Source organism: Neofelis nebulosa, chromosome 1, assembly GCF_028018385.1.
Source record: "Neofelis nebulosa isolate mNeoNeb1 chromosome 1, mNeoNeb1.pri, whole genome shotgun sequence".
In the NCBI taxonomy this organism is placed as follows: Eukaryota; Metazoa; Chordata; class Mammalia; order Carnivora; family Felidae; genus Neofelis; species Neofelis nebulosa.
This window is the reverse complement of record NC_080782.1, coordinates 222,265,241-222,289,664: the sequence shown is the minus strand read 5'-3', so window position 1 is coordinate 222,289,664 and position 24,424 is coordinate 222,265,241. Positions and strand designations below refer to the sequence as shown.

The window sequence follows — 24,424 nt, the reverse complement described above, 5'->3', positions numbered from 1 at the left end:
CACAACCCCTCCAGTAACCTTCAGTTTGTTCTCCATATTTAAGAAAAATATGTTTTGTCCCCCTCTCTGTTTTTATATTATTTTTGTTTCCCTTCCCTTACATTCATCTGTTTTGTCTCTTAAAGTCCTCATGAGTGAAGTCATATGATTTTTGTCTTTCTCTAATTTCACTTAGTGTAATACCCTCCAGTTCCATCCACGTAGTTGCAGGTGGCAAGATTTCATTCTTTTTGATTGCCGAGTAATACTCCATTGTGTGTGTGTATATATGTGTGTGTGTGTGTGTGTGTGTGTATGTATATATATATATATATATATATATATATATACATACACACCACAATATATACATACACACCACATCTTCTTTATCCATTCATCCCTCGATGGACATTTGGGCTCTTTCCATACTTTGGCTATTTTTTTTTTAATAGATGAAATTTATTGTCGAATTGGTTTCCATACAACACCCAGTGCTCATCCCAAAAGATGCCCTCTTCAATACCCGTCACTCACCCTCATCTCCCTCCCACCCCCCATCAACCCTCAGTTTGTTCTCAGTTTTTAAGAGTCTCTTATGCTTTGGCTGTCTCCTGCTCTAACCCTTTTTTTTCCCCTTCCCCTCCCCCATGGGTTTCTGTTAAGTTTCTCAGGATCCACATAAGAGTGAAACCATATGGTATCTGTCTTTCTCTGTATGGCTTATTTCACTTAGCATCACACTCTCCAGTTCCATCCACGTTGCTACAAAAGGCCATATTTCGTTCTTTTTCATTGCCATGTAGTACTCCATTGCGTATATAAACCACAATTTCTTTATCCATTCATCAGTTGATGGACATTTAGGCTCTTTCCATACTTCGGCTATTGTTGATAGTGCTGCTATAAACATGGGGGTGCATGTGTCCCTTCGAAACAGCACACCTGTATCCCTTGGATAAATGCCTAGTAGAGCAATTGCTGGGTCGTAGGGTAGTTCTATTTTTAGTTTTTTGAGGAACCTCCATACTGTTTTCCAGAGTGGCTGCACCAGCTTGCATTCCCATGTATGTCAGTTTTAATTTGCATTTCTTTTTTTAAAAAAAATTTTTAATGCTTATTTTTGAGAGACAGACAGACAGAATGGGTGCAGGGGAGGTGCAGAGAGAGAGGGAGACAGGGAATCTGAAGCAGGCTCCAGGTTTTGAGCAGGCTCCAGGTTTTGAGCTATCAGCACAGAGCTTAATGTGGGGCCCAAACTCACAAAATGTGAGATCGTGACCTGAGCTGAAGTTGGATGCTTAACCAGCTGAGCCACCCAGGTGCCCCTAATTTGCACTTGTTTCTTTCTTTCTTTTTTTTAATTAGTGAAGTTGGACATTATGTTGTATATATAAGGGCCATTTTTATATCTTTGTAAGTAGCCTGTTTGTATTTATTGCCTGCTTTTCTATCAGATTTTTGGTCTTTTTCTCTTAGGTTTTAAAAGTTCTGTATATATTAAGGATATTAGCTCTTTGTGATACATTATTTCAGATATTCTCCTAATTTGTCTTTTGTCTTTGATACATTTTGCCATGCAGACTTATTTTTTACGTAATCAGATTTATCAATCTTTTGTTGAATCTAAATCCTTTTCCTGAGTTAATAAATTTTTTATTATGTTAAGGAAATATCCATAAAATCCTATTTTGAGTGTTGACATCAAGAATGAGTGTTTAGGGGCACCTGCGTGGCTCAGTCGGTTGGGCGACTGACTTCGGCTCAGGTCATGATCTCACACTTCGTGAGTTTGAGCCCCACTTTGAGCTCAGAACCTGGAGCCTGCTTCAGATTCTCCAGCTCTCTCTCTACCCCTCCCCCACTCACATGTACATGCGTAGTCTCTCTTCTCTCTCTCTCAAAAATAAACATTAAATAAAAATTTAAGAATGGGTGTTTAATTTTTCAGTGACTGTGGAGATAATCAGGATTTTTCTTAAATCTATTAATCTAACATCTAAATGATATTTCTAAAATTGAACCTTCTTTGTATTTCTTAAATAATTCCACTTGATTATCATATATTGTTTTCTTAGTGTAGTATTGGATCGTATTCGCTAATGTTTTATTGAGAATTTTTGTACCAGTATTCACATAAGTGATACTGGGTCTGTGGTTTTACTTTATGCTATCTTTATTAGGTATTAATATTATATTTTTATTGCTTTTTTAAAGTTTAGGGATTAACATTGTGCTTCCTTTATTTTTTATGCTCTGAAACAATATATATAGCATTGGGGCTCTCCCATCTTTGAAGATTTGGTAGTTTTGCCCTTGAAATTTTTGGGTCTTGGTACTTTGTGAGGTTAGTTCCTTGATAATTTTCTCTATCTTTGCTATGGAAATTGACTTGCTTAAGCTCTCTGTGTCTTCTGAGATCAGTTTTTATTAACTATTGCCCTAAGAAGTTGCTCATTTCATCTAGATTTCAACTCTACTTCCATGTACTATTTACTGTTCTTTTTCTAGCTCTTGATTTGGGATTTATTTATTTGCATCCTTTTAGTTGTGTTGTGTAAATTTGTAGGAATATGAAGTTTCCTTTGATCGCTGCTTTACATACATCCATTATTTTCTAGTATGTGGTGTTTTCCTTGTAATTTTTTCAAAATTTAGTTTTTTTGGTATTTTCTCTTTCATCCAAGAGTTGTTTGTTATATGGCTCTTAAATTTCCATAACAGAAGTCTTTTTGGTTTTTATTTTATTAATGTCTATCTAACTTTTTGTATTGGAATAGTTTTATAGTATTTCTGCTTTATGTAATTTATTGATGTTTTCTTTGGACCTAACATGATTTTTATGCTCCATATGCAAGTTATATTATCTATTAGCAAGGTATAAATTTCAATATATATTCATAAGATCTGTGTCCTCATTTTTTATCTACTTCTCTCATACTGAAAATCTGTCGTGTGTGAAAATACATTACTCGTTTATTTTTATATTTTTGTCTCGCATCCTTTTAGTTTCTGCTTTGTAATTGTGTTTGCAGCGTTATTTGGTGGGTAGATTTTATAACAGTCTTTACTGTAAATTGTAGGATTTAGCTTTATAAAGCAGCATTATTTGTTCTTTGTAATGCTTTTTAGCCTAAGTTCTGGTCTACTAACAGGATTATAGTCTCTGTTTTCTGAATGTTTACTTGGTGTACCTTAGTTCATTCTTTTAATTTTTAGCCTTTTTGAATTACTTAATTTTAGATGTGTCTCTCGTATACAGCAGAGAGTTGGGTTCTGTTTTGGGAGCCAATTTAAGAACATTTTTCTGGTTTATAGGTGAGTTAAGCTTGTTCACATTGTTTGATATGTTTGGTTTTAGCTCAGTCACATTTTGTATATTTTGTGTGTGTTTTTTATTTGGTGTGCTTTTTTTTCATTTATTTTGTTATTTAAGAAGGTTCATTTTGTTCTAATATTACCTTTTTATTTATGCCTTTTATAATGCCCTTTTCTTTTACTATCTGGTTTGGCAGATAGTATTTTTTGACTAGTATCTAATACCTATACAATAATTGATGAGCTTATTCTGTTTTCTCTTTTGTCTTGCCTCATCCTCCCATTTTTGAATCTTTAGGCTCATGTCTTTTGCCAAATTTAGGATATTTTCTGCCATTATTTCTTAAAATATTTTTTCAGCTTCACTCTCCTTCTGCGACTCTGATGACAGAAATGTTAGATCTTCTGTTATTGTTCTACAGATCTCTGAAACTCTCTGTATTTCTTTGTGATTTTTAAAAATTTTTTTTAACATTTATTTTTGAGACAGAGAGAGACAGAGCATGAACGGGGGAGGATCAGAGAGAGGGAGACACAGAATCTGAAACAGGCTCCAGGCTCTGAGCTGTCAGCACAGAGCCCAACATGGGGCTCAAACTCACAGACTGCGAGATCATGACCTGAACTGAAGTCGGATTCTTAACCAACTGAGCCACCCATGCACCCCTGTGATTTTTTTTTTTATTTACATTATCGTCAAGTTAACTAACATAGAGTATATACATTATGCTCTTGGTTTCAGGAATCAATTCCCGTGATTCACTGATTACATACAACACCTAGTGCTCATCCCAACAGGTGCCCTCCTCAATGCCCATCACCCGTTTTTCCCTCTCCCCCACCATCGACCTTTATGGTTTGTTTTCTGTATTAAAGAGTCTCTTATGGTTTGCCTCCCTCTCTGTTTGAAACTGTTTTTTCTCCCTCCCTTCCCCCATGGTCTTCTGTTAAGTTTCTCAAGTTCCACATGAGTGAAAACATATGATACTTGTCTTTCTTTGACTGACATATTTCACTTAGCATAATACCCTCCATTTCCATTCACACTGTTGCAAATGGCAAGATTTCATTCTTTCTCATTGCCAAGTAGTATTCCATTGTCTATATAAACTGCATCTTCTTTATCCATTCATCAGTTGATGGACATATGGGCTCTTTCCATGATTTGTTGTTGAAAGTACTGCTATAAACATTTGGGTACATGGGCCCCTGTGAATCAGCACTCCTGTATCCTTTGGATAAATTCCTAGTAGTACTATTGCTGGGTCATAGGGTAGTTCTATTTTTAATTTTTTGAGGAACCTCTATAATGTTTTCCAGAGCAGCTGCACCAGTTTGCATTCCCACCAACAGTGCAAGGGGGTTCCCCTTTCTCCGCATCCTCGCCAACGTCTGTTGTTTCCTGAGTTGTAAATTTTAACCACTGTGACTGGTGTGAGGTGGTATCTCAATTGGTTTTGTGCAATCTTTTTTTAAATATTTATTTATTTTGAGAAAGACAGAGCACTACTGGGGGAAGGGCAGAGACAGAGAGGCTGACGCTGGACTCGATTCCACAGTGACCACCCGACCACCCCTGAGATCATGACCTGAGCTGAAACAAAGACTCAGATGCTTAGGCTTAGCTGACTGAGCCACCCAGGAGCCCCCTCTTTGCAATCTTTTTTGATGTTTATTTTCCTGTTATCCAAATTGGATGATTTGTATTGATCTTTGGATTTGTTGATTGTTTTTTTCTTTCTCCATTTTACTAGGGAGTATTTCCAGTGAGTTTTAAATTTGGATTACTGAATTTTTTAGTTTAAAATGTTCTGTTCGGGGCACACGCGGGTGGATCAGTTGGTTAAGTCTGACTGTGGCTCAAGTCATGATCTCGGGAGTTTGAACCTCATGTTGGGCTCTGCACTAGAGAGGCAGAGCCTGCTTGGGATTCTCACTCTCTCCTCTTTTTCTGTCCTCCCCTGCTCGTACTTTCTCTCTTTTCTCTCAAAATAAACAGAAACTTTTTTTAAAAATTTGTTTGGTTCTTCTTTATGTTGTGTTTCTTTGCTGAGATTTCCTATATTTAGTTGTTTTAAATATGTTCACAATTGTTTGCTGAAGTATTTTTATGATAGTTACTTTAAAATCTTTGTCAGAGAATTTCAATATCTCTGTCATCTCAGCATTGACATCTGTTGACTGTCTTTTCCCTTTTGAGTTTGAGATGTTCCTGGTATGACAAGTTGTTTTCATTTGTAAGCCTGCACATTTTGGGTGTTCTGTTATGTGACTACAATTTCTATTTTAAGTCTTGTTACCTGCTACTGCCACACTGGGTAGTAGACAGGCTTTGTTCACACACACCACATCTGCAGATACCCTTTAGTAGGGAGGCCTTAGTGCTGGGGTGGAATGGTAGGTGGGCTCAGCTCTCATGCACAGCTTCCTTCTGTCCCATTCTTGAAGTTGCAGTATTTCTGTTTTTTCAGGATAAATACCATTTATAAATTTTTGTTCTACTCTTACTTCCACTTTTGTTTGTGATCTGTAATGATCTATTTCCTCAAGCATCTCTTAGTTGAATGAAGCTCGTCATCTAATGAAGAAGGTGTCAGCAGCTTTTTCTGAAAAGGACAGATAGTATATATTGTAGGCTTTTGGGGCTACATGGTCTCTGTCCCACTAATATGGGGTAGTTTTAAACACTTAACTCTCCTTACCACTCCTCTTCTTTGAAATCTTACACAGGCCTGGGGCAGGAGGAGGTCCAGACAAAAGCTAGACTTTAATTTTTTCTCTTCTTACAGGTAATTTGAAATGTGTAGTCCCTGACTTCTAGTAATGCTAAAGGTGTGGGTTAAATGTGGTTTTATTTTCTCTTTTTATTGATCTCTATACTTCTTGAAAGATATGTAGATGGACTTAATTCAGATGGCATTATTTTATTTTTAGTTTTTATTTTAGAGTATGAGTGTGAGTGGTGGAGGGTGTGGGGTGGGGGAGGACAGGGGAGGGGAGAGAGAGAATCTTAAGCAGGCTCCATGCTCAGTGCAGAGCCCTACTCAGGGCTTGATCTCACGACCCTGGGGATCAGAAATTGAGCTGGATGCATAACCACCTGAGCCATCCAGGTGCCCCTGGTGGCATTATTTTAAAAGCAACAGAATGTCTTTAATTTGCATACCTTAGTAAGAAACATCTCTGGATTTCACATGAGATAAGATCTATGCTTACATATAACCTCTTTGACTTTGAGAGAGTCAATAAACCTGAGTCTTTTGTTTTTTGTTATTTGCAAAATCAGATGGCTATGGGTCATGGTTTATGTTCTGTGCTCTTCATTTGGGGACCTTTTTCAAGGGCTTTGCAAATAATTTCCTAAGGTTAAAATGCCAACTTAATTCTTTTATCTGTTTATTTTAATAGCCTAAACAAGTAATTATATTGCTAAACATGTATGAAAAACACTGGTATAGACAGGTGATCTTTTTGGGCTCTTCTAGACTTGAAGCAGCTTGGTATATGGTCTTGTTCTGTATATAAAGTGTTTCCTTGTGATTATTAGGTACTCAGTTTGCGGGGCAGAGAGAACAACTTTTCTGCCTGTTTTTAAATTCATCTATCTGATATATAAATGCATAAGTTGGGGTAGAAGTTGTCTCACACTTCCATGTCTCATTTTTGTAAAGAGTGATTGATCTGAGGTAGGCATTGAGAGAGTACTCTGCTGCTTAGTAGATTTATCAAGTAAGCAGATACTTTTGCCACCAAGCTAAAACATAGTTTAATTACTTTTTACGTTACCACCTCTGAGTTATGTATTTTAAGCATTCAAAAAAATAACTGAATTGTAATTCTTTTTTACTTCCTGTAGATTCTCGTAGATACTGTTTGGGCTCTGTCATACCTGACAGATGGAGGTAATGAGCAGATACAGATGGTTATTGATTCAGGGGTTGTGCCATTTCTTGTGCCCCTTTTGAGCCACCAGGAAGTGAAAGTCCAAGTAAGTATTTAAAAATTTTTTCTAACTTGTTTAAAATTGTGTTTGCTATAACCTGTTAACTTGAACAACCAGGGTTCAGTTCGGTCAATATGTACATATCTTCCATATTTCTCCTCTGTTTTACTGAACCTGATTTTGTTGGTCTCCAAATCTTTATCTCACCCAGATTCTTCACAGTTTCAGACTCCTAGTACCCAGTTGTCCTTGAGCCCTTAGACGTCTCCTCTGAGAACTCCTTTAAAGCATTCTATTGCCATTTTAACCAGACAAAAAGTGTATCGTGTTCTTCCACAAATCTGCTCCACAAACCTGCTCCTCTCCTTTCAGTAGACCACATGGTCCAAGCTTCAAACCTTGATTCCTCCTTTCTTTTCCCCTCCATTACAAAGTTGTGTTAACTCTTATTATATAGCTTATGAATCTGTCTACTCCTTAAGTATCTAGAGCCACTGATTTAGTTCAAGACTCTTTTTTTTCTGTCCAAATAATTAGAACAGCATCCTAACTGCATTTTTTTCCTCTCTCATTTCTCCTCACTTTAGTTAGGTGTGGGTGGCTGATAGATGTTTATTCCACTTCTACCAAAGTGACTTTCTAGATGGAAATGTGTGCCCATTCCAGGCCTTTATTAAAATATTTCTGTGCGGGGCACCTGGGTGGCGCAGTCGGTTAAGCGTCCGACTTCAGCCAGGCCACGATCTCGCGGTCCGTGAGTTCGAGCCCCGCGTCAGGCTCTGGGCTGATGGCTCGGAGCCTGGAGCCTGTTTCCGATTCTGTGTCTCCCTCTCTCTCTGCCCCTCCCCCGTTCGTGCTCTGTCTCTCTCTGTCCCAAAAATAAACAAAAAACGTTGAAAAAAAAAAATTTAAAAAAATATTTCTGTGCTACTCATTTAGTAATAGATTAGAAATAGCTGCTGTTAAAATGAACCTTTACCTGTTAATTTTTCTTTTTTTTTAATTTTTTGAAAAATTTTTTCGATAGTTTTTCACACATTTTTTTGTGTAGCTCCATTTTTTATGACTATTGTTTAAAATTCAAAATTGCCTCTCAGTTCTACATAGTACTTTGCCTAAGAATACAGTAAGTGCTAATCATTCACCCCTTGGATTTTTACGTTTTCTCAGGATTATGAAAAATATAGAGTCAGTTTCCTCATAAACAAATAAATGTATAGAAAGTATTTTATCCCCACCCCAGACAGCAGCACTCAGAGCAGTTGGCAACATAGTGACTGGCACCGATGAGCAGACCCAGGTTGTTCTCAACTGTGATGTCCTGTCACACTTCCCCAATCTCTTATCACACCCCAAAGAGAAGATAAATAAGGTAAGGCACATAATAGCCTCATTGGTGCATTTCTTTCTGTCTGTATAAACTGTCCCCTTGTTTTCTGCTGCTGTTTGTTTGATCATAATTTTCTTCACAAGCACTGTAGTTATGATGAGAATTATTTCAGATCACCTCTGCAGTTACTTTGTTACAAGTGTTATTTTGTTATAACCAGTGTTTTTTATTTAAATAAATTGGGCAGTAGCAAGGATCGGTAAATTAGTAGCCATGAAGTGAGCATCCATACAAAATCTCTCGCTGGATGGCTGGTATCTTTTATAAACAGATCATAATTTAATCTCCCTATGAAATTAGATTGGACCAAAAGATGCAGTGCCTAAATTGAAGGATCAAAAAAGACTTTTTTAAAATTTCAACTTTAGATACAAACTTATTATTAATTGTTAAATATACTTAAGTGCTTCAGTCTCTTTGTATCTGCCTTATTTCACATTGCATACAATATTTAAGGTTCATCCATGTTGGAGCATGTGTCAGAACTTCATTTCTTTTTATAGCTGAATAAATATTCCATAGTACATATATACCACATTTTGTTTATCCAGTCATTTGTTGGTGGACACTTGGAGTTTTTCTACTGGTTGGCTGTTGTGAATAATGTTGCAGTGAACATCGGCATGCAGATGTCTATTTGAGTCCCTGCTTTCAGTTCCTTTGGGCATATATCTAGGAGTAGAACTGCCCAGTCATATGGTAATTCTGTGTTTAGCTGTTTGAGGAGCTGCCAAATTGTTTTCCATAGTGGCTGTACCACTTTACGTTCCCACAAGCACTGTATGAGGGTTCCAGTTCCTTTTTTTAAATTATTATAGCCACTCTAGTAGGTGTGAAATGATGTCTCATGGATTTGATTCGCATTTAGTTTAATGTAGTTTTATCTGCCTGAAATGCCACCATCCCCCAAACCAGCAGAACTGATCATTTCTTCTCTGTCATAGCTGTATTTATATAGTTGCTCGACTATAATTTGACAGTTGGATTGTTACAGAAAAGTATGTTGTGGAAAAAGTGCATTTTATGAATGCATTTGCTCCAATGAAGGGAAAGAAGCCAGAGTCTTTTAGCCTCTGGGCCAGTTATTTTTACTGTAGAAATTTCAATAATTTGGGATTTTTATAGCTAAATGTATTCCATAATTGGAAACAGAGCTGAGAAGTGAGGAAGCTGGACAGAAGTGGGTGTAGAGAAGTTCTGGCATGTGATCAATATGCTCTGAGTGAAGGTATCATGGGGGACAAAGGGTTCACATAGATGTTTACTCAGCCTCAGCAGCCATTTAGTCTCCTTAGAAGTTTTTCACCTTGAGCATTTGTGTTATTTGGACTTGGGATCATCATGGGACCCTCAAGGTAGAATCAAACTACTATCAAACTGCTGGGTTTATTCCCTCAGCATATTAGTTTAAAATGTTTCAAACCTACAAGAAATTTGTAAGAATGGTAGAGTGAACACTGACTTACCAGCTGTTAACCTCTTCCCGCAATTGGGCAAAATAAATTTACAGTTAACTCTTTTCACTGTAAAAGAGGAAGAAGAGACAGCACTTGACCCTAAAACTCCAGTAGACCTGCGTGTTTGTGACTTGTAAATCCTTAAAGGATACAGTAAAATTTTTTATATAAACCCATCCCAGACTAATTGGACACTTAATTTCTAAATATATCTTGCAAGTAAATATTTTTACAGGAAAGCAATTCTCCTTTCGTAGAAGTAGTTTTAACAAACTTTTAGGAAATTGAGTCTCTTATTTATTTATATCATTATCTTTTAGAGGGAGCTTAAGCACCAAAAAATGTAAGCTGCATGAGTAAAGCTTTTTTTGTCTGTTTTGTTCACTGCTATATTACCATTGTCTACAATGGTGCCTAGGGACATCTGGGTGGCTTGATTAAGGACCTGACTCTTGATTTTGGCTCAAGTTATGATCTCACAGTTTGTATGACCAAGCCCCGTGTTGGGCTGTGTGCTGACAGCACAGAGCCTGCTTGGGATTCTCACTCTCAAAATAAATAAATAAACATTAAAAAATAAATAAAATAAAGTAGTTCCTGGGTGATGTAGGCATATATTTTATTGGATGGATCAATGCAAGGTTAGTGGGCCCACATGTTATGGATGGAAGTTTCCTTATAACGTGTTTAAAATGAGACATTCTGTGCCATCTCATTGCTTTTTAGATGCATTTCCCTAATGCAACTCAAGTGATTTTGTTATAGTTTATGTAAACTACATAAAAATAAAAATATAAATGCATTAAAACTAATCTTTCAAACAAAGGTACGCTGTATTTTGTTCAATTATAGGAAGCAGTATGGTTCCTTTCCAACATAACAGCAGGCAACCAGCAACAAGTTCAAGCTGTAATAGACGCCGGGTTAATTCCTATGATTATTCATCAGCTTGCTAAGGTCAGTCATATTGTGAGTTTATCGTGTACATTAACATATTATAACCAAGATTTTTTAATAAAGAATTCATACAATCATTTCTTTTTTAACCTTCAGGGAGACTTTGGAACACAAAAAGAAGCTGCCTGGGCAATTAGCAACTTAACGATAAGTGGCAGAAAAGATCAAGTAAGTTTGGAAAAACTGTTAGGATTGTTAATGTTGGAAAGTACACTACTCTTTTATGTTTAGGAGCTGCTGGTTGTTCATAAGCCCTGTAGTGTGTTCTTTTTGGGTAAAAGATAATTATATAAATAAACATTTTTCTCTTGTTGCCTAGGTTGAGTACCTTGTACAGCAGAATGTAATACCACCATTCTGTAATTTACTGTCTGTAAAAGATTCTCAAGTTGTTCAGGTGGTTCTAGATGGTCTGAAAAACATTCTGATCATGGCTGGTGATGAAGCAAGCACAATAGCTGAAATAATAGAAGAATGTGGAGGTAAGAGTGCATTGAAGAAAAATAGTTGATCAGTGGAATGCTGAAAGATCAGTTCCTTTCAAGGCAACTAAGTAGAAAGAAAACTGTCAGGAAACACTGCTCCATCATCAAAGTATGCTGCTGTCCTGTATTCACCAGTTAGCATTACACGAGGGTTTTCCAGCAGGCATCAGTCCATACTTGGGGAAAACTGGTTGTGAAGGTCATTCTGTGACCTTCCCAGAGGGTCACATTGCTTTTTAGGTAACATGAACACTCCTCTCGAAGTCACAGTGCGCGAGAGCAAAAGCTTGGGAACTGCTATGATAGAGAAAGTTATAAGCTTTATTTAATCCAGAATTTCTTAGAATCCTTGACAGTGAAACACTTTCTTCACATTATACCTGATACGTGATTCTATAGACCTTACTTTGTGAAATACTATTCCATTTTGGAACCAAAATCATTGGTTAATGATTTTGGAGTCATCTAGGTATTTCAGTCTTGTGATTGCTAGAGCTGTCTGCTGAAGTTATTACCACAGAAGTTACTTTGAAATTTTAATGAAAAAACTTATTTGAAATATTAAATATTTCTCTGATAATGATATATGAGGCATATTTTAAGGATACCTGTTCAATATGTACTAAGTTGCCCAAACCTTAATTTATTCTATTGTCATGTTTTATTTTGTATATTTTATTGACTATTATGTATAGTAATATTACCCCTTTCATTTTTTTTTTTTTTTAAGAGAAAGTAAATGTAGTCACATCATAAAATATTCAGACTGGAAGTATCTTCTTAATAACAAGAAGAAATTATCCTAGAGATGTTAAGTTTTGTCTATGGCCATGGAAGTAGATCTTCATACTCTTAATTCACTGCTCATTCTGGTTTTAAGATATTTTGAGATAATTTGAAATTAGCATTGTAGTCTAATTCAGAACTTACCCCAGAAAGTTTGAGCTGCAGAATTGTTATTCTTCAGCTTTAATCAATATAGTTGCTTCGGTCTCTGGGAAGTATACTCACAATTAGGATACACGTTTACTTAGTATTTTATAATTTTGTAAAGAACTTTACATCCATTATCTGTGACACTTATATTCCCATTTTTCTGATTTTTTATATTGCTGTTAAAAGGAAAAAAAATGCAACTATTTCAAAATAACCTAGCTAAAAAGATATTTCAAGGAAGAATATTGTTAAGGATTTAAATTTATAGACTTGTGCATCTGATGCATGGAGTAAATATATTGGGAATGTAAATGAAGACATTCTACAGTTCTGAAAACTTATTTTTCAATTTCATTGTGGCTATACGATATAAGCACCCTCTTTGTTTTTTTCTTCAAAGAAATTATTTCAAAATTTAAAGCTTTGTCTTCTATTTATATCAGTTAATCATGAAGTTTCTGAAAGCATGTTTTTCTTGTTATATAAAAGTAATAGCATTTTGAAAACAAAAGGAAAGATAAAAATTACTATATGAGATAGTATGATTCCACTAAAGCAGCCTGGGGAGATCTCAGTTCAAGTTCTGTCACTAACTTGCCACTCAACCTAAAATAAACCCCTTTACATCTCTATACGATAGCTTCCTCATCTGTCAGATGGAGTATTTAGGTGTTTTTTAAACTGTCTGCCTCAGATACCAGATAATCCTTGGGGTCAAGGGTTTCTAGAGAGGAAGAAATTAGTGGGATGCTGGTCCTCCAATCAGAGCAGCTCAGAGTTTTATCTGTATTTTAGACAAACTGTCATTTTCGGGGTGTGGTGGGAGGGTGTTGTGAGTTCTTTAGGATTTTCCATGGCTAGAATGAACACAGTTTTTATTCATGTCCACTTGATTATTTGATTTTTTGTTTTTATCAGGTTTGGAGAAAATCGAAGTTTTACAGCAACATGAAAATGAAGACATATATAAATTAGCATTTGAAATCATAGATCAATATTTCTCTGGTGATGATGTAAGTATCCATTAAAGTATGGTATGCCTACATGTACGTTAAAACCTACATATACTGTTAAGTTCACTAAGAATTTTTTTTATCATTAATAGGACAAGTATATACTGTATTTGGTTGTTTTTTTTGTTTATTTTTGAGAGAGAGAGAATGTGAGCACATGCGCAAACTGAGGAGGGGCAGAGAGAGAGTGGGACACAGAGAATCCCAAGCAGGCTCTGCACCATCCGATGCGCAGAGCCCAGTGCAGGGCTTGAACTGATGAACCGTGAGATCATGACCTGAGCTGAAATCTAGAGTTGGTTGCTCAACCAACCGAGCCACCCAGACACTTCTCTATTTCTATCAGATACTTTTGAGGTGGCATTTTCCACTTATTTTTAATAATCTAAATTTTAAAAAATTAATGATTGTTTTCCATCAATCAGTTTCTTTTATTTTTTTCTTTTATTTTTTTTTTTTAAGTTTTTTTATTTTGAGAGAGCAGGGGAGGGGGAGAGAGAGAGAATCCCAACGGATCTTAGTCTTGCAAATTTGTGAGACCATGACCTGAACCAAAATTGAGAGTTGGATGCTTAACCTACTGAGCCACCCAAGCACCCCTCAATCAGTGTTTTTAAATACTATGTTTGAAACTTCATTATAAGGTAAAAAATGTAAAAACAGTTCTTTGAGGGGTACCTGGCTGGCTTAGTCGGTGTAAAGCATGTGACTCTTGATCTTGGGCTTAGGAGTTTGAGCCCCACATTGGGTATAGAGATTACTTAATAAATAAATAAACAAACAAACAAACAAACAAAAACCCACTTTTTGTTATATTTGTAATCTGTTAAATGGGAAAAAATAGTACAGTTGACTCTTGAACAAGGGTTTGAACCACATGGGTCCACTTATATGCAGATTTTTTTCAATACAGTATAGTACTATAAATGTATTTTCTCTTCCTTATGATTTTCTTAGTAACATTTTCATTTCTCTAGCTTACTTCATTGTAATAATATAGTATATAATACGTATGACATACAAAATATGTGCTAATCAACTGTTTATGTAATTGGTAAGGCTTCCAGTCAATGGTAAGTTACTAGTAAAGTTTTTGGGAGTCAGAAGTTGTACTCAGATTTTTGACTCTGCAGGGGGTGGGGGGTTGGTGCCCCTAGCTCGTGTTGTTCAAGGGTCAACTGCAGTTACAGAAATGATGTGTGTTCAGGGGCACCTGGGTAGCTCAGTCAGTTGGGCAGCCAACTCTTGATTTTGGCTCAGGTCATGATCTCATGGTTCGTGAGTTCAAGCCCCACATCAAGCTCTGTGCTGACAGTGCGGAGCCTGCTTGGGATTCTTTCTCTTCCCTCTCTGCCCCTCCACAGCTCATCCACACACGTGATCTCTCTCTCAAAATAAACATCACAAAACGAAAGAAAGTACGTGTATTCAAATAGGTAAAATAAATCTACAGATACAGAAACTTAAGAATGAGGCAGGGACAGGGGAGGGGGTTAAAAAAAAAAAAAAGAAAAGAACTTAAAACAATTTTGAAATGTGTGTTCAGTTTAATTAAATTGTTAAGTTTCTAATGTTACTGATTTACTTATTTTATCGATTAAAACATCATATAGAACGATTACAACATCCGTACAGAATTCTCTCGTAAGAAGTAAGTTCTGCTTATATCATAACAAGTAGTATCTTAACAAAGGCCTTTTTTTTGTTTTGCTTTTTATAGATTGATGAAGATCCTAGCCTGATTCCTGAAGCAACACAAGGAGGTACTTACAATTTTGACCCAACAGCCAACCTTCAAACAAAAGAATTTAATTTTTAAGTTCAGTTGAGTGCAGCATCTTCCCCAATTCAATACGAAGCACCACCAGATGGCTACCAAATGACAAGAAGAAGAACAACAACAAAAGGCTCCAAAACACACATGCCTCTTCGTTTTGATGCTTCTAAAAGCAAGCCATGTCTCAGTCACTTTGCAGTTGCCAAAAGTTACTATCACATGGACTGTAAATGCATATGCATGATTTCCTAAACTGTTTTAGAATTCTCCTTAACAATCTCGACTACCCTATTTTTCCCTGTTCCCTGGTGCCACACGCTGACAACTGCAGTTCCAGTTTAGAATATTCCATAGTGGTGGCATGTCAGCTGCCCACTTGATACTCCTTTGGAAAATGGTGCGCTGTGGATCAAGACACTTCGGTATGATGCATATACACGTTGGAAGACTTTAAAGAGGTGCAGTCTGATCTGAGCCTCCATCATTGTCCTCCACAAACATATTTTCATATTCTTTATGTGGAAGAATAGATTTTAAAGTACAAGCCAAATGATTTTCATTGGTGGAACTGACACACAAAAAAAGGAACTTAAAAAAAGAAACTTGGTTATCGATTAAACAGTTAAGTTTTAAAAAACTGTGCTTCATCTACCAGTAATTGATGTGTTTATTATCTGCCTCAGAAGCCAGGGTTGGAGGAAGAACTTTCGCTATGGATGGTAATGCTTTCGCCATTATACCTAATTTTTGAGAACAGCAAGCCCTATTTGACCACTCACTTCAGCCTGTGTGTTCCTGCTGTTTTGAAGTAATCAAATGCTGTGCATGGTATTTTACCTGAGCTGCAACCTGTTATGGACTTGAACTTCTGTTTAAGTTGAAAGCAAGAGTCCCTGACTACAAAGAAAAAACAAATAAAAAACAACAACAAAAAGCAAAGGTCTAACGTACCGATTGGTGATGTTTAAAAAAAAAAAAAAAAAAAATCTTGCTTTCAGCTTTCAGGAGTTAATATTTTTTGTTTTAAATTGATAATTGGATATGGTTGATTTATATTGGGTTTAAACTGTGGAGCCTTCATGTTTACTGTAATTTAGTCTTAAAATATTTTTTACTTAGTAACCAGTGCTTTTGATAATGTGGTTGGCAACAAACCAGCAACTATTTAGAAGTGTTATACAACTTCATTCTTTGAGTATTGGGAAAGTTAATTCAGATCCTACTCTAAAAGCATATTCACATATTAAAAGATTCAGTCAAGGATCTGTGTAGAGGAATAATCTGCAGTTATTTGACATAAACCTGATTTGCAGTGATCTTGAAGCAAAATCTGGTATTACTATGTAAAGTCATTGCTTTTGGTAAATTGTCATCTGACCCAGTTATTAATGAAAGAATATGGATTTGAAAATGTTTAAACTGAATGATTTGTGCTGTCACAGAAATGGTTTTGTTGCTGTTGTTTACTGGGTATAATTTCCCAATGCGTTGATGTGAAGGGATAGAAAATCTAAACTAACGTAGTTATCCGATGGGGGTGTATTTACTGTGATGAAGATGAGACCGATGCCATCAGAGCTTTGTGAATCAGCTGGGGTGTTTTCACTGATAAACAACACATAGCAGGTGTGCATTCATTACAAATACATGTATCTGCCAAGGTGGAGCCACTTTAAAGAGTGAGTTTTGTCTTGTATCCAAAATGGATACAAGCGTATGTTTAAACTGCAAGATTTTTACTTGCTAGAGAATCTGTTTTAATATAGTGGTTTGGCCTCTGATTATTTATAGGTTTTATAAATTTTAGAATCAATTTCTCTTTAAGGTGGCTCAGATTTTTCAACTCTTGTGCACATAAAATTGAGTTGAAGTTCATTGTGCCTTTTTTTCTTTATCCAAATTTTGAGTTAAAGCTTCATATGGTAACTGCATCCTGTTCAGACACTGTAGTCTAAATTTTTGAAACTGTGTGGTGTTCACTAAAAGTAGGAATAACAAAGTCAAAGCCAATTAAGGTCACAAACTTCAGTGAAACCCTTAAAGTCCAAATCTTCTTGATATTGTGAATTGTACCCCTCCTGGTTTAGTTTCTTCTGGACTCTCCATCCTACTTACTGACAGTTACCTTTTAAATTTTGCACACATTGAGATTAAATCAGGCCTCTACTGTGCCGATTCCGATTTCCTCTTGTGTTTTAAGTGCAAACTAACATAAGTGAACATTAGCATCAAGTAGTGCAGACATATGTATGCATTTGCTTGATTCAATTTGTTGTGACCTTATCAGTTTGGAATTGGAATTGCACCATTTCTTAGACAAAGGAAACTAAGTATATTGCTGCACTTTTAAGTTTTCAGAACAGTGTTGAAAATTGCATTGTTTTTATTTTTTTTAAACTCAGTTAAAAAAGACTAAAACGTTCTTTCAAAAGAGGCATCTAAATGTGTTCCTAATTTTGTATATGGGCTTAGGTTTTGTAACCAATAAAAAAAAGCTGCTATCAAATCCGATAAAACATTGAAGAACTTATTTCTAAAAGTTTCTTAATTTCCTAGTTTTGTTTTCTGCGTGGTTAAATTTAAATTTGGAACTATTTTTCAAACATCAACCACAGTGGAGGCAAATCATGAATTACTCTTTCGTTGTATTTTAATATCTCTCTTCCACTCTAACAAACTAGGACAATAGCAGTGCTCGATTTAAGAGTATTTTATGACAAATAAGAAATACCTAAATCTTTATTAATTTCCAGAGCTTCCACACGGTACAGCAGAACAGGTGGCTTAAAACAACAGAAACCTATGGTTGCACGGTTTCAGAGGCCGGAAGTCGGAAATCAAGCTGCCGGGTGCGACGCGACGCGCTGTGTCTGTGGGCTCCTGGGAGGCCCCTCTTTGTCTCTGCCTGGCTTCTGGTGTCCCCGGCAGTGCTTGGCGTCCCTCGAGCCTCTGCTTTCATCATCGTCCTGTGGCGTTCTCTGCGCATACCTCAGGTTCAAATACCATGACTTAGAAAGGCCTGGTGAGAAAATGGTGTGCTTGTGACTCTCGTGAAACCACAACGACAAAATCACACTTTATGGCCTGTCTAATCCTTGAAAACAAGTAACTGTGGAAGATAGTAATTGAAGTAAACTGGAAAAATTTAACCTGTGAGATCAAGGTGGTGGCTCTAAGTGAAATCTTGGATTAATTAAAAGAACAAAAAAAGAGCAACCGAACTTTTGAGTATACAAATATTTTTACTTTAGTATAATGCCACTTCAAATTATTTTTGAAAGAAGTCAGTGTACAAGTAAATAAATGTGATAGTACTTCTATGTAACCGTGCCAAGATTTCCTTCAGAACAGTTGTCCTTTTTCGGGGATTCATCATTTAATTATTGCAAGTGAAAATTCATGAATGTCAGTTGTCTTACAGTGATGGTTATGAATTTTTGTTGACGCTAGTTGTACTGGGGGATCTTCATCTATTCGGAGAAAGGAAATATAATTTCTGTACATTAGGCTGTAAGTCTTAAGGTCTATAACCCAGCGAGTGCTCTGTGTAACCCACCACTCGTATGTCTAGAGGAACTCTTTGTATAAATTTTGTACTTCGTTACATAGCTAAAAATCAGTGGTAGAATGATTCTCAAAAACGTCTATATCGCAATAGGGGTGTATGTGTTTATCTACCTAGATGTATAGATGGCGCTCAGTACTATACTGAAAGGAAGTGTTTGGGAAAAGGGACGTGAGAATGTAGCCTATTCACCTCCTTAGCCTCCTTATTTGCCCATGAAACCCCTCACTCACTCACTTTGACCTAAATTAGGGTTTCTCAAACCCTGCAGTATTGACATCGTAGGTTGGCTAATGCTGTATTGGGGGCTGTCCTGTGCGTTACAGGATGTTTACCAGCATCTTTAGGCTCTACCCACTAAGTACCTCTATACTACCCAGTCATGACAACCAAAAGTGCCTCCAGGAATGGCCGCATGTTCCCTGGAGGCCAAATTTGCCCAGGTGCAAACCACTGCTCTAAATTAATGTAGAAATAATGTAGAAAACTTCCCCACTCAAGGGAGACAGCCTAAAGCATGCTTTTTGTTGTATAAACAGTCCTAGACTTTGCTCAGGTGTGTCAGATGGGGAGACAAATACATGCCTTTTCTTCATTCTCCATTTTAGGAGAGATCAGAGTCAGCACTGTCACCCATCTGTAGGAACTCCTGGTAATACTAAGCCCCATCTGTTGCAAAGGACTTAGGAGAGAAATGGGAAGATGGAGGAACTACTAACCTTGAATTTATCCTGTGGCTAAAAAAACAAGGTGTGTGAAATAAGCAAATGTGTTGATTGCCCACAGTTTTCTCAACACTGCTCTGTAGCAGTGTTTTTCAGACATTTTTAGTTGAGATAGTTAAGTCCTCTAGGAAAGCTGAGGTTGGACCAGAAAATCACAGCATACATAATTCTGAAAAGCATTTCTTTGAAGCATTGTGAGAGACTGGCCCCATCAGGAAGCTTACAAGTTTATTAAAAATGATCAAAGCAGTGGAACTATCGTTGAGTCATGCTACAAAGGATGTATTCCCTGCAGGGAACTTCTACAACATCCCTCTTCCATACCCTAACAAAACTGCTATCTACCTTCCCGAGTAAATCTCTTTTTTCAAACTCTGGTGCCCAAATAAATGTGGCCTTCTGCCAGGTAATGTGTGATTGCACAAGACAAACAAGGCATATCTTCACGGGACAGCAGTTTTACTTGATGATAAGTAGAGCAGTTTTATGGTAATACAAGCCTAAGCGTTACAGAGTGAAGGACACATTTTGCATAACGTTTTAAAGATAAAATCAGATTTTTGAGGCAGGCCATTTTATGGAAACATTCCGTCAAGAGTAGGAATCGGAGAGTTGGAGAAGCATTGATGAAACACTAAGCGAGCCTGTCTACTCTGTCGAGTAGCATTACTTGTTACCAACTCTTTTCTTAATACTGAACCAAAGGCGCCTCTCGTAAATGACCATCTTTATAAATAAACTTTCTGTTATTCCTAGTTAGCAGAAGAGGCAGCTCTGCTCTCAACAGTTGCCTTCCTCAACCTGAACACCCCATGCATTTCAAGCAACAGCTTACAGAGCCACTCTGGGAACTGGTTCCTGTCACATGGTGCATCCCAAAGACCCCAATAATACAGTGTGATGTGACTAGTTTGTGGGTACAGTGGAATAGGAACATTCCATTATCTGCACATAACTTAATTCTATTCTAAATTTTTTTGAGTTTATTTATTTTGAGAGAGAGAGAGAGAGCACAAGCAGAAGAGCAGAGAGAAGGAGAGACAGAATCCCAAGCAGGGTCCGCACCATTAGCACAGAGCTGAGGCGGGACTTGAACTCACAAACCGCAAGATCATGACCTGAGCTGAACTCAAGAGTCCGACGCTCAACTGACAGAGACACCCAGGTGCCCCTGGATACTTAATTCTATTATTGTGGAGATATTCTCTATTTTGCCAGCTTCATCATAATTAGACATCATCAAGTAACAGCCTCAGCTCCCCTTGTCATCAGCTCTCTTTGACTCAGTAGGTTGGCATTTATACTTCCAAACCTAAATATAAGAATTTGTAAGTGCTGGGGCACCTGGGTGGCTCATTCAGTTAAGTGTCCAACTCTTGATTTCAACTCAGGTCATGATCTCACAGTCGTGAGATCGAGCCCCACGTTGGGCTCTGCACTGATAGCACAGAGCCTGCTTAGGTTTCTCTCTCTCCCCCTCTGCACCCCCACCTGCTCATGCTCTTTCTCTCTCTCAAAATAAGTAAACTTTAAAAAAAATGTGTAAGTGCCATATTTCCAACTTCAGCCCAGTTTTTCCTCATCGGACTGTATTTCTATGTGTCCTTTCAATGTCTTCAGGCATAGAGGAAGCACCATGGCGAGTTAAAGGGAGTGAAAGAAAGCAGGTGTAACTAGGACAAAAATAAGGATGGGGAGCAGGATTACTAGGGGCATGGGAGAGGCTAAAGAGATAGGTAGGGGCCGGTCCCCACAGCTGGTAAGTCATTATAAGAGAAATGGGAAATCACTACTCATTATCGTTATTATCACACATTATCATTACAGAGTGATGACAGAAGAATCGTGTGTAATAATCATTGCCTAGTAAGGTAAGGACAGGAAACACACTCGGGGTTAGTGATGTGTAGAGGTCACATTAGTGAGTGTGAAGCACTGAGGCAAGAGAGGCTCAACAACTTGGTCCATCAAGTGGATGGGATCAAGAGATACTCAGCAGCTAAAATAGACAGGAGTTGGTGATGCCTTAGATCTGGAGTTTGGGGAGCAGGAAGTGTCAAGGATGATTTCTAGGCTTCTGAGTTGCAATAACTGATGAGTGGAAGTTAACACAAGATAGGGAGCACTCAGACATAGCAAACAGAGGGTGATGAGTTCAGTCTGGGTTATGTTGAGACATCTAAATGACTGTCAAGTAGGGCAATTGGAAATACTGGTCTGGAGCTTAGAGGAGAGAGCTCAGCTAGAGATTTGAACCCTCTGCCTGTTTGGGTGGTTCTTAGTGCAGGGGGTGAGGATTAGACTGCCTGGGTCCAGCATTTGGAGGGAAAACAGGGCTCAGGGCAGTGCTGTGGAGTTAATGGGCACGTAGTGGACGATGAGCTTGCAAAAGGAACAGAAGGTATGGATAGGGAGGTAAAAAGAAAATGCTGTGTGTTTCCTCAGAAAATGGAGGGAAAAGAGATTCTGGTGCCCACTGATGCTGTTGAGAAGTCAAGTAAAGCAAGGACAGGAAATGTCCTTTGGGTTAGTGATAAGGGAGGTCACCAGTCACCTTAGAGCTGGATCACTGAGGCAATGAGGGTGGAAACTAGGAAGGACTGAGGAGTGGAGACACAGTATGGAGACATTGATCAGGTTTTTATTTTGCTCTGAAGGGGAGGTCAGGGTCACTGAAGGATGAGTGGGGAAATTGGTAGGGGAAATCCAATTGAGAAAGTTGCTGAATATACATGAGAAGAGTGATCGTCAGTTTTCTAGGTTACAAGAGAGAATCCAAACCATAGGTGACAGGATGGACCATACTCTCTTCTTCAGTCAGCACTTACTTAATTGAGCAGCTATTATATCCCAGACTCTGACAGGTGCCAGGGATACCTGCAGTCAACAAGCCAGACACAGTCCCTGGCCATGTGGAGCTTATACTTCAGTGGCAAGAGACTAGCAATAAGTGTGTAAATAAATTAGATAATTTATCTGGTGTTAGCTGCTATATGAAATATTATACAAGGAATGACTAGGGAGAAAGGTGCTCAGTGCCAGAAATCATATTTTTAAATTGTGGTAAAATACACACAACATAAAATTTACCATCTTAACCATTTTTTTGAGAAAGAGAGACAGAGTCTGAGCGGGGGAGGGGCAGAGACAGAGGGAGACTCAGAATCTGAAGCAGCCTCCAGGCTCTGAACTGTCAGCACAGAGCCCCATGCGGGGCTTGAACCCACAAACTGCGAGATCGTGACCTGAGCCCAAGTCAGATGTTTAACTGACTGAGCCACCCGGGTGCCCCTACCGTCTTAACCATTTTTAAGTCTACAGTTCAGTAGTGCTAAGTGTATTCACATCTTTGTGCAACCATACTCCGTAACTTTTTCATCTTGCAAAACTGAACTCTAGCCATTAAACAACTCCCCTTTTTCATTCTCCCCCAAGCCTCTGGCAACTTCTATTTTCTGTATCTAGGAATATGACTACTTTAGATACCAGATATAAATGAAATCATAACACTAGTCCTGTTTTTGTGACTGACTTATCTCACTGAGCATAATGTCCTCTTTGAAAACAAGAATAATTTTTTAGCATAAGTACCCTAGTGATACTTTAAGTATTTAAACATTTTTTTTTTTTTTTAATCTGAAACTCAAGTTTATCTGGTCATCTGCATTTTATCTGGCTATCCAAAAGTGAAAAGACAGGGTTGGTCAACAGGAGTTACAGTCTTTTTAAACTCTGACACCTTTCTCCAGTGCTAAGTCTCTAAGTAACAGAGGCCTAAGGAAGGGAGAGGGGAGAAGGTTAAAAGCAAACAAGATGCTAGCAAAAGCAGAGAGAAAAGGTTAATGTGATCAGGGCAAAGTGGCACTTCATTAGAGGAGGGCTATAATTGCCTTCTAAGAAGTCAGCGTGCAGGGTCAGAACATAAAGGCCTCAGATGCAGTCATAGGTTCTGGCTTCTGCTATCACTGAGAGTCCTTAGACAAGTTACTTTGTATGAGGCTGTTTTCCTATTTGTTAACTAGGAAAACATTGACCTCCTAGGATTGTAGTGACGTCAGATAAGATAATGTTAAAAGAATCTAGTGTCAAGCCAATATGACCTATTGCTCTTCTGCCCCATACTTTTGCTGCTAAAGCTTCTGCACAGTGAAGGAAAAAATCAGCAAAACTAAAAGGCAACCGATGGAATGGGAGAAGATATTTGCAAATGACATATCAGATAAAGGGTTAGTATCCAAAATCTATGGAGAACTTATCAAACTCAACACCCAAATAACAAATAATCCAGTGAAGAAATGGGCAAAAGGCATGAATAGGCACTTTTCCAAAGAAGAAATCCAGATGGCCAACCAACCCATGAAAAAATGCTCAACATCACTCATCATCAGGGAAATACAAATCAAAATCACAATGAGATATCACCTCATACTTGTCAGAATGGCTAACATTAACAACTCAGGCAACAACAGATGTTGGCAAAGATGCAGAGAAAGAGGATCTCTTTTGCACTGTTGGTGGGAATGCAAACTGGTGCAGCCACTCTGGAAAACAGTATGGAGGTTCCTCAAAAAATTAAAAATAGACCTACCCTATGACCCAGCAATTGCACTACTAGGTATTTACCCAAGGGATACAGGTGTGCTGTTTTGAAGGGGCACATGCTCCCCAATGTTTATAGCAGTACTATCAACAATAGTATTTTCCAAAGTATGGAAAGAGCCCAAATGCCCATCAATGGATGAACGGATAAAGAAGATGTGGTATATATACAATGAAGTATTACTCGACAATCAAAAAGAATGAAATCTTGCCATTTGCAACTATGTGGAGGGAACTAGAGGGTAAGCAAAATTAGACAAATATATGATTTCACTCACAT

The 24,424-nt window shown here is 37.7% G+C and overlaps 1 protein-coding gene across 1 annotated transcript in view; it reads left to right on the top strand.

The window, feature by feature from the left end:
* KPNA3 (karyopherin subunit alpha 3) overlaps positions 1 to 18,580 on the top strand; it is a 103,149-nt gene extending 84,569 nt beyond the window's left edge. Inside the window, exons 11-17 of the mRNA XM_058686075.1 lie at positions 7,154 to 7,285; positions 8,484 to 8,612; positions 10,940 to 11,044; positions 11,141 to 11,212; positions 11,364 to 11,526; positions 13,384 to 13,478; positions 15,199 to 18,580. Of these exons, the coding sequence (XP_058542058.1) occupies positions 7,154 to 7,285; positions 8,484 to 8,612; positions 10,940 to 11,044; positions 11,141 to 11,212; positions 11,364 to 11,526; positions 13,384 to 13,478; positions 15,199 to 15,297 (795 nt within the window). The 3' untranslated portion in view covers positions 15,298 to 18,580. The remainder of the gene's footprint in view (positions 1 to 7,153; positions 7,286 to 8,483; positions 8,613 to 10,939; positions 11,045 to 11,140; positions 11,213 to 11,363; positions 11,527 to 13,383; positions 13,479 to 15,198) is intronic.
* Positions 18,581 to 24,424: the final 5,844 nt, after the last annotated feature.